General features: G+C 56.2%; 2 protein-coding genes across 9 annotated transcripts in view; one reads left to right on the forward strand and one right to left on the reverse strand.

The window, feature by feature from the left end:
- The window catches only part of CUX2 (cut like homeobox 2), a 65037-nt gene extending 58216 nt beyond the window's left edge, over nt 1-6821 (forward strand). For 7 of the 8 annotated variants that reach the window (XM_065851463.2, XM_071815795.1, XM_065851461.2 and 4 more), the window contains 6 exons: nt 477-1240; nt 1632-1791; nt 2365-2634; nt 2842-3030; nt 3142-3415; nt 4302-6821. In XM_065851463.2, coding sequence (XP_065707535.1) covers nt 477-1240; nt 1632-1791; nt 2365-2634; nt 2842-3030; nt 3142-3415; nt 4302-4959 — 2315 coding nt within the window. In that variant the 3' untranslated portion in view covers nt 4960-6821. Of the gene's footprint in view, nt 1-476; nt 1241-1631; nt 1792-2364; nt 2675-2841; nt 3031-3141; nt 3416-4301 lie in introns of those variants that run through there. The other variant, XM_071815797.1, reaches the window with a different exon arrangement.
- On the reverse strand, nt 5573-11605 carry PHETA1 (PH domain containing endocytic trafficking adaptor 1). The gene is made up of 3 exons (XM_065851467.2): nt 11419-11605; nt 10928-11100; nt 5573-10406 (listed from the first exon to the last, which is right to left on the reverse strand). Exon 3 carries the CDS (start codon nt 10393-10395, stop codon nt 9619-9621), a length of 777 nt encoding a protein of 258 aa, XP_065707539.1. The 5' UTR covers nt 10396-10406; nt 10928-11100; nt 11419-11605; the 3' UTR covers nt 5573-9618.
- Between the last annotated feature and the right edge of the window lie 3192 nt (nt 11606-14797).

Below are 14797 nucleotides of genomic sequence, written 5' to 3' on the forward strand. Positions count from 1 at the left end.
CTTTCAGAAACTTTGGATCTACCCTTTTCTTCCCTCCCTGCCCCAAACCAGATGATTAAATGAGGATGCAGGATCCATCTGGCACGGGGAATCATTAAAGCAGCTGCGCTCACAGTCAATTACAAGCAATGAAATACATTAAAACAGGTAGTCTGCTGAGAAAGCAGAATCCCGGAGAATTAAATTAGGCAGGAACAGTGGAAAAACAGACAGGGAAAACAAACATGTTTGTCTATTGCTGTTGTTGGTAATGGGATTTGTTTTGCAGTTGTCAAAAAGGAAGCTTGTTGGGAGCTGGGGGTGTCATAGCTTTTGTTTTGTGGGTGCTGCTTGTCCTTCTGATCCACACTCATGTGGAGAGTGCTCTGAGCTTGGACTGGGCTAAAAGCCCTTTTTTCCTGCATTTTGGATTATTGCCACGTGGCAAAACAAAACATGCTGCCCCTCAGGGCTCCCTTCACTCCTTTTCTTTGCAGGTGAACCCAAAATGCCGTCAGCGTCACAGGCAGTGGCCAACGGGGCAGGCGGCAGCAGCTCAGAGGACGCCATCAAGAGCATCCTGGAGCAGGCGCGGCGGGAGATGCAGGCGCAGCAGCAGGCGCTGCTGGAGATGGAGTCAGGGAGCAGCGGGCGCCCCGGGGACACGCCACCCGCCGAGCGCTCCACCTTGGCCACCGTCAACCAGAACATCGTCCCCACCTACGTCAAGCAGGAGGAGGGGAACAGGGCCAGCCCCGGCCCCCCACAACCCCCCCTGGCCGTCCTCTCGCCTGCTGCCTTTGTCCAGAGCATCATCCGGAAGGTGAAGTCGGAGATTGGTGATGCTGGTTCCTACTTCGACCAGCATTGGGCATCCGAGCGGAGCCTGATCAGCCGACCCTACACCTCTGTCTCGCCTTCACTCTCTTCTTCCTCCTCGAGCTACTCCAGCATGGCTAATGGCCGGGGCTGGCTGCGGGGTGAGCCCGGTGAAGGTGGCACCAATGAGGATGAGATGACACCAGCAGATGATGAGCCCCAGGTGAAGGTGGAGGGAACTGGTGCAGAATCGGTGGCTGGTGGTCGTCTCTCCTACTACCCCTCCTACGTGCCGCGGACCCTCAAACCCACTGTGCCGCCGCTGACACCGGAGCAGTATGAGATGTACATGTACAGGGAGGTGGACACGCTGGAGCTGACCCGGCAGGTCAAGGAGAAGTTGGCCAAGAATGGCATCTGCCAGAGGATCTTCGGAGAGAAGGTACCAGCCTGGAGAAGGGGAGGTCTGTTGTCACCTCTGCTCCGCGACCCAGAGCCTGGGGCTAATCAGTGGCCTCCACCAGCTCCTCCTAGGGACCCCACTCACCCCATTGGGCTTCTCCTTGGAGGATGCTGAGTTCTCAGGGTCTGACACAACCCCAAGCAGTCTCCCAGTGGCCACCACCAGCTAGTTGGTGGCACTTCCCACCAGGAATTCCCTGTCTCCTGCACAGAGCCCTACGGGGACCATCCTCTCAGCCCACTGGGTATCCTGGGGCAACCCACCATGGTCTCAGCACCCGCAGCTGGGGCCAAGGGACTGGGATGTGCTGTGGGGCCATGAGCGTGGTAGCAACCTGGTGCTTGGGGGGTGACACCTGCGTGGTCCTTAGGTGCTGGGGCTGTCCCAGGGCAGCGTGAGTGACATGTTGTCGCGGCCCAAACCGTGGAGCAAGCTGACGCAGAAGGGTCGGGAGCCCTTCATCCGCATGCAGCTCTGGCTGAGCGACCAGCTGGGCCAAGGCATCAGCCAGCAGCCGACCCCATCCCAGGGTAAGTGCCACCGCCATCCCCGTGGTCCCCACACGCCATCGGTGTCCACAGCACTTCTGCATCTGCCCCCAGCACCCCAGTCCGCACCCCGAACCTGAGCAGCCCTTTACATCCCCCTCTCCTCTGATACATACAACTTGTTTGAACCCGCATATTTAGTCGCTTGGACAATTTAGGGCTGTTATACAGATCCTCAAATGTTATTTTGTCAGAAATGGGTTTGAAAGTCATCTAGTTTGAAAAAAAAAAGGAAAAACAACAACAAAAATCCTTGGCTTTGTGCCTGGCATGAAGAGGTAACTGTATTTTTTTAATATTACTTCTATTATATTTCTAATACATGTATTATTATATATGTACATAGATAATTATAGATCTCTAATGTTTATATTAGAGATACATTTTTTAGTATTATTTCTCTAACTATTCTACCGGCTCCTCCCACTTTGCCATAGCCACCAGAAAATCTCAGCTGGCATCCCCTCTCTCTGGAGGGCAGCGCCATGGGTACCCCCAAAATAACCTTCCCCCTCCCGCTGTCCCCACTGACCCCTCTCCCCTGGTGTCACACAGCCAGCCCAGCGGAGCCCCAGCCATCCCCTTCGCCACCCCCCAGCCCCACCGAGCAAGAGAAGGGCTGCCAGGAGCCCTTGACCTTGGCCTTGGAAAGCAGCAAAGAAAACCAGCAGCCTGAAAGCCGCTCGACGCCGGCGCTGGGTGGGAAGACGTATCCCAACAACCAGGGACCCCTGGGCATCCAGGAGATCGTGGCCATGTCCCCAGAGTTGGACACCTACTCCATCACCAAGAAGGTCAAGGAGGTCTTGACGGACAACAATTTAGGTGCGGATCCTCTCCCCGCCGGGGTTTTCGGGAGCTACTGGTGAGGCTGCATGGATGCATCGCCCCTGTTTCTGTAGCCGCAGACCCCTGGGTGCTCAGGGGGGCTGGCTGGCTGGGAAATGGGGTGCACCCCCTCCATGGGGGCTCTGTAGCACCCACCCCCGCTGCTCTACCTCCCTCTAACCACCTCTGCTTCTCCTCCGCCAGGCCAGCGGCTGTTTGGGGAGAGCATCCTGGGCCTGACGCAGGGCTCGGTGTCCGATCTCCTCTCCAGGCCCAAGCCGTGGCACAAGCTGAGCCTGAAGGGGAGGGAGCCCTTCGTCCGCATGCAGCTCTGGCTCAACGACCCCCACAACGTGGAGAAGCTGCGTGACATGAAGAAGCTGGAGAAGAAAGGTGAGGGTCAGGGTGATGCAGCCCCCACCCCAGGTCCAGGGTGTTGGGCAAACTGGGGGCTCCCCGGGCTGGGGGGGCGAGCGGTGTGCAGCTGGGTCTCCTCTCCCGCAGCCTACTTGAAACGTCGGTACGGGCTGATGAGCGCCGGCTCGGACAGCGAGTCCCCCAGCACCCGCTCTGAGTGTGCCAGCCCTGGCCTGCAGCCGCAGGACCTCAGCCTCCTCCAGATCAAGAAACCACGGGTGGTGCTGGCCCCGGAGGAGAAGGAAGCCCTGAAGAAAGCCTACCAGCTGGAACCCTACCCCTCCCAGCAGACCATCGAGCTGCTCTCCTTCCAGCTCAACCTCAAGACCAACACTGTCATCAACTGGTTCCACAACTACAGGTACAAGTGCTCCCAGGCTTTGGACATCTGATGGTGCTGTGCCACCAAAGATGGTGTCACTGTTCCTCTTCCAGCTCTTCCAGTCCCTCTTGCCTAGATGGGGAGGTGCAGACCCATGCATCCATGGTCACTGAAGGTCCCCAGGTGCAGTCACTGGAGGTCCCCAAGTGCAGGATTGCAGCCAAAATGCTGCCTGTGCCCTGGCTGGTGGTGGTCAAGAGGAGTCAACCACCTTGACCAAGTCGTGTGGGTTGTTCAGCCTGAAGAAGATAAGACCCCAGGGAGACCTTATTGTGGCCTTTCAGTACTTAAAAGGGGCCAATAAGAAAGATGGGGAGAGACTTTTCAGCAGGGCCTGTTATGATAGGACAAGGGGTGATGGTTTTAAACTAAAGGAGGGAGATTCAGGCTGGACATGAGGAAGAAATTGTTGCCCCTGAGGGTGGTGAGAGCCTGGCCCAGGTTGCCCAGAGAGGTGATGGATGAACCATCCCTGGAGACATCCCAGGCCAGGCTGGACGGGGCTCTGAGCAACCTGAGCTGGTGAAGATGTCCCTGCTCATGGCAGGGGTGGCACTGGGAGAGCTTTGAAGTTCCTAAAATAAGCCTTTGAAAAATATTATGTATTAAACAACAACAAAAGTAGTGACAAACACTCACGTAACTGGGTTGTTTTGACTGGAAACAGCTCCAAGTGTTGCAAAATCTGTTCTGTGTTCAAGCGGCAGTGGTTTCCCCCCCAGAAAAAAAATATTTTAAAGGCTGACAAGGTGGGATTTTACATCTGAAGTGATACCATCACATTTTTCCGACTGGAGATGCTTTTTCAAGGCACGTGGTGCCCGCACCACAGGGTGATGGACTCTCCATGATTGTGTCCCTGCAGGTCACGGATGCGCCGGGAGATGCTGGTGGAGGGGACACAGGACAATGACACAGACCCAGAGCAGAGCAGCGGGGCGGCTGTCCCCGGGCGCCGAGCCCCCCACAGCCCCGATTCGGATGCCGAGGACCATAAACCCACGTTGGGGAAGGGCGAGCATCCCTGCGCCGCTGCCGCCCCAGTGAAGGTGAAGGAGGAGCAGGGGGAGGCGGGCGGCTGGGGCCGCCGGCGGGACTCGCACAGCCCCATCGGGGGGACCGGACCTCCCCAGGAGGAGCGGGGAACAGCTCCCCACGCTGCAGCCCCCAGCGCTGGCAGCCTCCCGCGGCGGGGGGGACGTGCTGGCGCCACCACCACCGGGGGACCTCCACCACCACCACCGCACCCCGACAACTCCCAGTCCTCGGCGGGGTCATCCCGTTGCAGCTTGGAGATCTCCCCGACATCGCCCTCAGCAGCCTCCTCGCCCGGCCTCACCGGCTCAGCCTCACCGGGACCATCCTCTGCCGGGCCGGTGTCACCGGCGCTGCCACCAGCTGCCGGACCCCGACTCAGCACCAGCGTCCAGCGGCGTCACGAGAAGATGGCAAACCTCAACAACATCATCCATCGCCTGGAGCGGGCTGCCAACCGCGAGGAGGCCCTCGAGTGGGAGTTCTGAGGCCCCCAAATATATATATACACACCTACATATACATATATATATTTTGTTAAATGCAGCACGCATTGAGAGGCAACAGGTGGCCAGCGTGACAAAGGGGAGCATCCATGGAAAGGGGGTACGAAGCCACCCCCGGCTTTGTTTTAAATGTGAAAAACTGGGAACAATTTTAGAAAAGAAAAAAAATATTTATAGACCTCTTTTAGATATTTTAATAAAAGGATACTTTGGAATTTATTAACAGCTTAAGCTGCTTTGATATTAAAGATAGCTATAAAATCAAGATGATGTAGCAGTTGTGTCATTAAATGTACACTGACGTCTTGTAGTTTGCCACTGGATGAGATTAAAAGAAAACCAAAACAAACAAAACCCACAGAAAGGACTTATTGAGCAAAGCCATCAAGAAGCACTGAGACTGACCCAATTTAATGAACTTTTGCCGAGCGGTTTCCACCTCTGTCTGTAAGACATCGCATCGCTTCTGCCCCAGCCAGAGACTGCGTCATAGTCCCTGAAGACTCTAAAGTGAAAACCTTGATGCCATCGAGTATGTATTTAGTTCTGGTGGTTTATGTTTTTTGAAACCTTTGTAACACAGAATGTCCCGTGCGGTTTGTATATGTTGTAGAAATGTCTGCAATAGCCTTCTGGAATGAGATGTAGCATGGTCCGAACGCTGTCCCTCACGCTTCCTCCAGCCGGCAACTGGTGGCAGCCCCAGTACGGCACAGTGTGGCTCCTACCAGTTCCAGAGGAACAGAAAAAATAATGCGAAAGCAGAGGAAGTGACCTGGTTCTGCCATTGAGGGAGCGAGATGGGATGAGGTAGGTGGGTGTCATGGTTTGGGACGGCTCTGATTTGCTTGGGGATGGGCATCCCACGAGATCCTGGTTCCCCATGCTCAGCCATCATCCATTTGGGAAAGAAAAAGAGATGGAGCCTCCAAGCTTTGCCCCTGGGGCAGCGGCACTTGGGGACGAGCAGCCAAAAATCATGAGCCCCCTGCTTGGGGCTGCTCTCAGCGTCACAGCCGGCTCTGCGGCTGAAGCACTTTGTTTTTAGGCAGAACAGCTGGGCAGGAGGAGCGTCCCCTCACTGCAGCTGTGTCCCCAGTGAAGCTGGGGTGAACCCCCGAGGTGACACGCCAGGCTTCTGTCCGAACTGGGCAAACTCAGGCCTGAATTGGGCAAAGCACCATCAGGCTTTGGCTTGCCGGGGCCAAGCCCACGCAAAGGTGCAGGAGCTCGGCGGTGGCTCCATCCCTGTCCCCACTGTCACCAGCCACCCCTGCTAAGAAAATGCCTTTAACCACTGTGGGGTGGACGGTGCTGGGCTGCTCTGTCCCCTGCCCACACAGCGTCAGCCATCACCCACCACAACCGTCACCGGGAGGGTCCCCTGCCAGGCCCCCAGGCTATGCATTGACTGATTTTTCCACTGTCTACATTTTTATCAGAATAGAAGGTATTTTTATATTTGGGTGATAGTTGATGAGCGATGCTAAAAGCAGCTCTGTGAAGGCACAGCTCTCCTTGCCCACCTGCCCAGCCCCAGCTTGCCCATGGCCACTTTTTTCCCTGTCTCTGTGCTGCAGAAGGTCGAGGTGTGACCATTGACTTGCTCTTCTCTGTCGTGTGCTAGCGGGAGCTTTAGTGGAACGGGATTTGAGGAAGCACTTAGAGTAGTCTGGAAGACAGCAATCCTGTTGTATTAAAGCTAGCGGGACATACCGGTCACGTTTTTGTTAGGCTCATGTACTGTACTTCAAAAGTTTCTATGAGATCGATGAACTTTGTTTAACCATTTTGGAAGGAACCAGTTCTGTAAAAGAGCCACTAAATACAGAAGTTGGATACGACTTTGGCCTTGGGGTGTGTTTTGTCTGGAGGTGCCTGGGTTGATCTTGGCACCTTTCAAAGTCACAGCCTTGCTTTGGGTTTATGGCAAGAGCTCTCACTGCCATTAACATCTTATGGGACAAAAAGAGGGTGTTAAATGAGGTGAGTCCAGCTCAGGGTGCAATCCTGCTCCATGGAAGTCCTGTGCTCAGCCTTGGCGCAGGTTTGCTCTTGCCCCTGGGGTGGCTCAGCATCCTCTGGCGCAAGGTTCAGCTCAGCATCACCCCGTGGCACCGCACCCCGGCACAGCTCTTGGGCAGCGCCAGCCATCACCGGGAGAGCTCCCAGCTTCCCACACAAGGCGGGGGTGTTTTTGATTAATTAATAAATCCATATGTTGCGTATCTGTTTAAGTTTGTTTGTCGGCTAACATGTTGGGAAGGATTTATTTTTAACGAATATCTGAATGTCTGCAGAAGCTGGGCTGGCTTCCATAGAAAGTGGAGTCATCTGCAGCCAACCAACAGAGCCGGGTTCACCATCTGGATGCGGTGGGTCTAACTTCACCCCAGCTGCCCTCAGCGGCACTGCTCCAAGCACCAAAACATGTCCCAGGGTGCCATGCTTGGCCAGGAGCAGGGCTCTGTGCTCTTCAGCAGGTGAGTGACCCTGGCTGGCTTTGTGCCTCAGTTTCCCCGAGAGGCATCTCCTCCCGAGCCCACCGTAAGCAAGACACTGGAGATGTTCATACAGTTGGGATGTTGGGCAGGGCCATAGGGTCATGTTGGCCACTTAGGTGAGAGCAGGCTCCCCGGTCCCTGTGGAGCAGACACCAGTCCTGGTGAGGGGACAGATATTTTGTCCCCGTCTAAGACCCTGTGGCAGAGGGCTGGAGATATCCCACCAAGGGTGCAGGGTCACTGACCAGGAGCACCCAAACCTGGGTGACACCACATGGTGCTGGCTGTATCTCAGGGTTTGGAGGGATGGGTGTAACACTCCACCAAGCCTGTAATGCTACAGCAACTCACAGTGGGAGACCCGGTGCTGTTTCCACTGGTGAAATGGTGGGAGGGCTCGGCTTCCAGTCCGTCTCCCAGGTCTTTCTCAGGGTGGCTTTTCCAATGCTCAAACCCCCATGCTGGTCAGAATCCCAGAATGTCAGGGGATTGGAAGGGACCTGGAAAGCTCATCCAGTCCGATCCCCCCGCCGGAGCAGGAACACCCAGCTGAGGTTCCACAGGAAGGTGTCCAGGTGGGTTTGAATGTCTGCAGAGAAGGAGACTCCACAGCCTCCCTGGGCAGTGTGGTCCAGTGCTCCATCACCCTCACCGTGAAGAGTTTCTTCTTAAATTTAAATGGAACTTCCTGTGTTCCAGTTTATATCCATTTCTCCTTGTCTTGTCATTAGTTGTCACAGAGAAGAGCCTGGCTCCATCCTCCTGACACTCACACTGTCACCTGTGCCCAGTTGTTTCAGTGATTATGGAAGGCAGGACCATGCTGTGCCTGCTGTGGGACCACCCTGGCACTGTGTGTCCCAATGTCCCCAGAGTGGCACCTTCCTGCACCATTTAATCCCTGCAGGTAGATACGGGGCTCCAGGGCACTGCAAGACCTTGACACTGGCCATGTCCCACTCAGGTGACACAGTCCCTGCCCAGCCCCACAGATGTGGTGGAGCAGGAGAGGGATTAGAATGGAGAATTGATTCCCACCTGGGCCCTCCTCCCCAGGGACTTAAAGGCGCAAAGGAGAACTGGGGCTGGAGGGCATTTCTGAAACAATTATTACTGTAGCACAATCTTGTGTCTGTCCCAAGCGGTCAAAGGGAGCCAGAGCCACCCAGCCCAAATCTGGGGCATCCCCAACTGCTCCCCCCAAACCCGGGGTGGGTGACCCCAGCTCTAGGCCAGCAGCCCATTGGGGAAATAAAATAGAAACATCAGCACAAGATACCAGCTTCACTCTGTTTTGGCACATGAATCACTCAACACCCTCTGCTGCTGACACATAGGTTCTTTTCACCGCCGTGAGCAATGCTTCCCCTCAGTGAGCTGGCTGGGGGTTGATGCCCTGCTCCATAATATCCACCCAGCAAGGTGGTACCTGCAGCCACCATGGTCCCCTCAGGGTCTGTCCCCACTGTGCAGTCACTGGCTGGGCTGCAAGCAGCAAAATGCCTGGGGCTGGACGTCACCAGCTCCCCGGGTGGCTGTGGCCTGTGGTGCTGCTGCCATGAAGGAAGGGCTGTGCTCGCTGATATTGTCATTTTCAAACCACATCCTGCTGGAGCAGAGGGATCTGGTGGAGCTCGGCCGACCTCAGCCACGCACTTGTCGCAGACAGAGAGGGGAAGGCAGTAACAGGCTCCCCGGCTGCAAAACACCCAAACAGGGGCTCAGGCAAGAGCGATCCCCTCAAAATCCTCCTCCAAAAGCTTTGTCGGTCCATGACCCCACTGAAGGAGCATCAAGAGGCCCCATCAGCCCCAGTGCAGTGGTTGATTCCCAGGAGACATCAGCCAACGAGTGTTTTGTAGCATGTTTGTGCTGAGTGGAGCACCCTGCATCCACCCCTGGAGGGGAGCACCTGCTGCATGGTGCAAGATGCCATCAGTGCCAGGCTGGCATTTCACCATCATGGAGCAGCACTGGTGTCCCTTGGCAGTACCATCAGCAGGTGTCCATCACCACCATGGACAGGGCTGCACATCCCGGGGCGAGGAGGGGACCGAGGCGGCATCAAGGACAATCTCCTCTCCACCATGGGTCCTGATGGGACAGGCTGGGGCGGTCCCAGGAGCTCAGCTACTCCTCAGAGCTGGGGGTCACGCCTCTGCAGCCAGTCCTGCCGCAGCTGGGCCACCTCCCGGCCGTACCGCTCATGGAGCTGGCAGAAGGTGGACGTGCTCTCGGCCACGGCCACCCCGGTGCTGCCCACCTCGCTGCTCGATGCCCGCCTGCGTGGTGGCAGTGGTGGCGGCTGCGGGTTCCCCTCACTGTCATACCTGCTGCAGCCGGAGGTGTCGGGTGGCCGGTCCGCTTCTGGCACATTATTCCAAACTGCGCAGCCGTTCTCCTTTGGCAGGACAGCGGGCAGAGCCGGCAGCCGCTCCAGGGACCGCTCCAACCCCGAGGGCTTTGGCTTCCAGGAGCTGAGTGACCCCTGGCAGCCCCCGCAGCCACCAGCCGGTCCCCAGCGCATCTCCTCCAGCTGCTTCTCCAGCTCCCGCACCACCAGGCGCATGTAGTCGAAGCTGGCCCGTGAGAGCGACTTCACCCACGACTCCATGGCAGCCTGGCTCTCAGCTGCCAGCACATAGGTGCGAGACTTGGCCCCACCAAAGCGGATGGCGAAGGTGAATTCCTCAGCCGAATCGCAGAGCTCCACGGTGCAACCCTCCAGCACGATGACACCCACCGGTTCGCGGCTCTCCCGCTCCTCGAAATAGAAGAGCATGTTGCCCTTCAGCACAAACCAGCGGCGATGATACGCCGTGTGCCGCTCGCCACGCTTGTAGAGGAAGCCAGCATTGTCAGCCGGGGAGTCACAGGTGGCATAAAACACCAGGCTCCGCTCATTCAGCTTCATGGCTCCGTGCCCTGTGGGGACAGAGGGTGCTCAGCCACCCGCCAGCACATGGAGAATGGGTGCGTCTTAATTGTGTGTTAATAAGCCAAGTGGCTTTTTGTTCCCGGAGGCACCAGCCCCAGCACCCAGGAAATGGAACCGGTGAATAAACAACCCTGTGACTGCAGCCAGGATAACGCAGTTCCCAGCCAAGGTGCTGTGTCTGGTGGGTGTTGGGTCGGTTGTGGCTCATCGTGGCTCCCTGGGGAGGGGGTTTCCCTCCAGGCGAACATTTTCCCATAGCGGAGCTGCAGACAGGGCTTGTCCTGATGCCCCACGTCACCCAGTGCAGGTGACCTTGCTGCCAGCGCCGTGCTGGCCCTGCATCGCGGTGCTCCTCCCCACGGCACGCAGGGAGGGTTTACGGCCCGCGCAGCAGATCCGGCTCCCACTCCGGAGAGCCATGGCCACAGACCCTGTCACCAAAGCAAGGCCACCTCTCCCCTTGTCCCTTAACCACCACCAGCCTCACCGTGCCAGGCTTTCCGCCTACCTGGACTCTGCCGCTAGCTCCGGTCTCTGGTGGTCACCAGCATCAGTGACACCTAGGTGGCCGTGGGAGCACTGGATCCGGGGTCGGCCGGTGTCAGGGGGCCGTGGGGGCCAGCACCCCGCTGTCCCCACTCCGGCACCGAAGCACCTGCATGTTTCAGGCGTCACCCCAGCCTGCAGAGCAGAAGGCAGCCAAGCACCAGGATTATTGTTATTATTTTCCTATTAAGCCCCATCGCAGGGTTCAAGGAGATGAGATGGGGACTCTCAGGGCACCCAGCACCGGGGGCAGCGGGAACCCCTTTCCCCCCAGCACCTCGGGGACCCTTATGGGGTCTCCAAAGTCTCGGGGACATTTGGGAGTGGTGGAGCCGCCCTCCCCCGGCCCCGGGCGGCCCCGCTCCACTGCGGCTTCGTTCCCCCCCGCATCCCTTGGCCTCGGTCCCGGTTCCCGCCCCGCTCCCGGCCCCGTTCCCGATCCCGCACGGCCACCTTTGTCCTCGGCTCCCCGCTCCCGGCTCGGCTGGGCCCGGCCCCGGCGGGCGGAGCGCTTGTCCCGCCCGGCTCCACCTCCGCCGCCAGCGCCCATCACCGTGGCTCCGGGGCGGCCCCGGCGGGCGGGGCGGGGAGGCCCGTCACCCGGCTGAGAAACGGCCCGGAGCTCGACCCCCCCCCGGTGCCGGGAGGTCCTGGCTTGGCCCAAAGCCTCGGAGGGTCAAAGCTCCGGGCAGTGTCGGGGAGCACGGACCGAGGGGATGAGGGGTGGGGGGTGAGGAACGGAAAAGACCTTGACGGCTCAGTAATAACAAAAACATCCCTGTGTTATCAACACTGTTTCCAGCACAAATCCAAAACAGAGCTCCATGCTAGCTACTGTGAAAAAAATTAACTCTATCTCAGCCAAAACCAGCAAATTCTCCACCTGTTATTCCGTCCTGCTCAGGTCCCACAGACCCAATACATCCCCATTAACCACCACCTGCTTTCCCATCCTTTGATACAATGCAGTTATAACTCCCTTTATCTATGGACCACCCCGTAAAATGTCTCTACAATGTCCACAGGATGTCCACTGAGTTCATTTGGTGGACTTGGCAGTGTTAGGATTGCAGTTGGACCTGATGATCTTAAAGGTCTTTTGCAACCTAAATGATTCTGCGATTCCATGTACATATCTACATGTAGATGCACAGACCAGCTATTCTGTATCGACAGATCTCTGTAAACAGCAAGTGTCTTCTAAGGGATGTGTGCAAATATGTACTATTGTCTCTTTACTTTTTAACATACAGGTGGTAGGAGCGTAGATGATTCAATTATTACAAATCTGTAAATTACTGTTGTACAGAACGTACTGTAATGAAACAGCAAATCAATTTCTATCTCAGTAAATTAATTCATGGAACAGATCATCCCGAGTGCCATCACGCGGCACATACAAGACAACCAAGCGATCAGGCCCAGTCAGCATGGGTTTATGAAAGGCAGGTCCTGCTTGACCAACCTCATCTTCTATGACAAGAGTGCTGAGGGAGCTGGTGAAGGTGATCACTGAGACACTTCCCATTATTCCCACTCTACTCTGCACTGGTGTGGCCTCACCTGGGGCACTGTGTGCAGTTCTGGGCGCCACAGTATAAAGAAGATATTAAGCTACTGGAGAGTGTCTAGAAGAGGTGAAGGGTTTGGAGAGGGAGCCATATGAGGAATGGCTAAAGTCACTTGGTTTGTTCAGCCTGGAGGAGGCTGAGGGGAGAGCCCATTGTGGTCTACAGCTTCCTCACAAGGGGAGGAGGAGGGGCAGGTACCAAACTCTTTTCATTAGCAACCAATGACAGAACTTGAGGGAATGGCAGGAAGATGTGCTGGGGAGGTTTAGGTTGGACATTAGGAAAAGGTTCTTTACCCAGAGGGTGCTGGACACTGGAACAGGCTCCTCAGGGAGGTGTCACAGCCCCAAGCGTGACAGTGTTCAAGAAGAGACTGGACAATGCCCTCAGACAGATGGCGTGAACTGCAGAATTGTCATATGCAGGGACTGGAAGTGGACTCCGTGATCCTTGTGGGTCCCTTCCAACTCAGGACATTCTATGATTCTATGCATGGATGTCTGTGTGGATGTACACATGAATGTATGCATGGATGGGAAACCTGGGACCTTAGTGCTGGAAGTGCTTGCACAACATTTAATTTTTGAGCTCAGTTTTTTAAGCCAGAGAGTGGGTGACCAGGAGCATCTGGCAGGGAATGGGCAGAGTTTGCTGGATGGGATGGATGATACGAGCCCTGCAGGGAGGACTGGAGATGAAGGTGGCAGGGCAGAGGCTGGTCCTGCATGGGTGGGAGATGTTGCAAGGGACCAGGCTGCAAGTTCTGGCTGCTCTCCTGAGCTTTCAGCCATGTCCTTGGGAGAAGCTGGGCCAAAGTGGCCAGGGAGAAGGATCTCTGCCTTAGGTCAGAGGGAAAGAAGGAGCTGAAGTGGGAGCCGAGTGGCCTGGATGGGCATCTGGGGGAAGGTGACAACTGGTGCAAGGAGCTGGAAAGCAGGGGGTGATGAGCCATTTTCCTGGCACCGCAGCTGCCAGGCATTGAGCAACTGTGTGGGCAGAGATCGCAGCCCACTCACTCCTTGCTGACTGTGTGGGATTCAAGCTGCTGATGCGCTCTTGGCCGGGTCGCCAGCACTTGTCCCACTGGGGCCAGGAGTGAGCGGGTCTGGCAGTGACAAGGGCTGAGGCTGGATTTCCTGGTGCTGATACCCGGGTCCCAGGGCAATCATAAACCTTTTGGCTGTGAGAAGACTCCAGGCTGACTTCTCCTCCTGGCTGGCCTTCCATGCTGAAAGTGTCACCAGCCTGAGGACCACCTCGGCAGCACTGCTGTCCTCACCATGTCCCAATAAATACCAGCGTCAAGGATTTCCAGTTCTTATCGCTGTCCCTTTCCTCCAGTTTCTTTGTTCCCTTGCTCAGCTGCATGGCAATGTGTGTATTTTAGCAAACAAGCCATTGGTGCTCATTTTGCAGGCCCTCAACTAAGAAATTCTGCCACTGGTGACACCCACCATGACCACCACTGCTCACAGATCGCGGTCCTCACCACTGTATCCCCCTGTAGATAACTCCACCACCCTACATAGATGCTCAGGGCTTTGCAATCTTCTGCTTGTGGCAGCGGTTTTCAGTTCACCAAGGGTTTTCCCTATCACCTGCAGACTTTCTCTTTCAGACTGTAAAAAGGGATTTAAACCAGCACTAAAACCATCTGGGCTTTATCTTCTCTCCTGAGCGGAGTGGCTCTGTTCAAGGCCAGCGGTGGGAAGTCTCGGGTCTCTTTGCACCACTTATCTCTCTGCTTTGCTGAGAGGTGCCCTTTCACACAGCAAGATTAGGTGGGGAAGGACATTGAGGAGAAGCAATATCTTCAGTAAACCAGCTGTGGTAATTGAAAAAAGGCGATTGTGCTCCTGGCTCTGCCTTCCCTTGCTGGGCCTGCAAAACCCCAGCTGCTTCTTCAACCCCATCGGCTGCTTTAGTACAGGTTGTTCCTCCACTACAGCCACTTCCCAAAGGGCCCTTTGGAAGCTGCTTTGGAGAATCACCCCAATTCCCCAAAAACCACACGCAAAATTCCCCTGTGGGTTTTCACTTCCCGTTGGATCTCCTTCGGGACCCTCACGTGTCTCTGCACAGGCTCCAGCACTTCCCCTTCTGAGCAGCCCGATGATTTTCTCCCTGTTGTCTGTCTCAGCGTCCCCCTGGTGAGGAGCCCAGTGCTTGTGCCTCAGTTTCTCCTGCCAGATCTTGCTGGGAAAGATGGGAAAATGAATTCCAGTGCCGAGCTTGACCGACAGCAGGGGAAAGGGTCTGAA

The sequence above is a fragment of the Patagioenas fasciata genome, chromosome 17 (genome assembly GCF_037038585.1).
Source record: "Patagioenas fasciata isolate bPatFas1 chromosome 17, bPatFas1.hap1, whole genome shotgun sequence".
Taxonomy (NCBI): Eukaryota; Metazoa; Chordata; class Aves; order Columbiformes; family Columbidae; genus Patagioenas; species Patagioenas fasciata.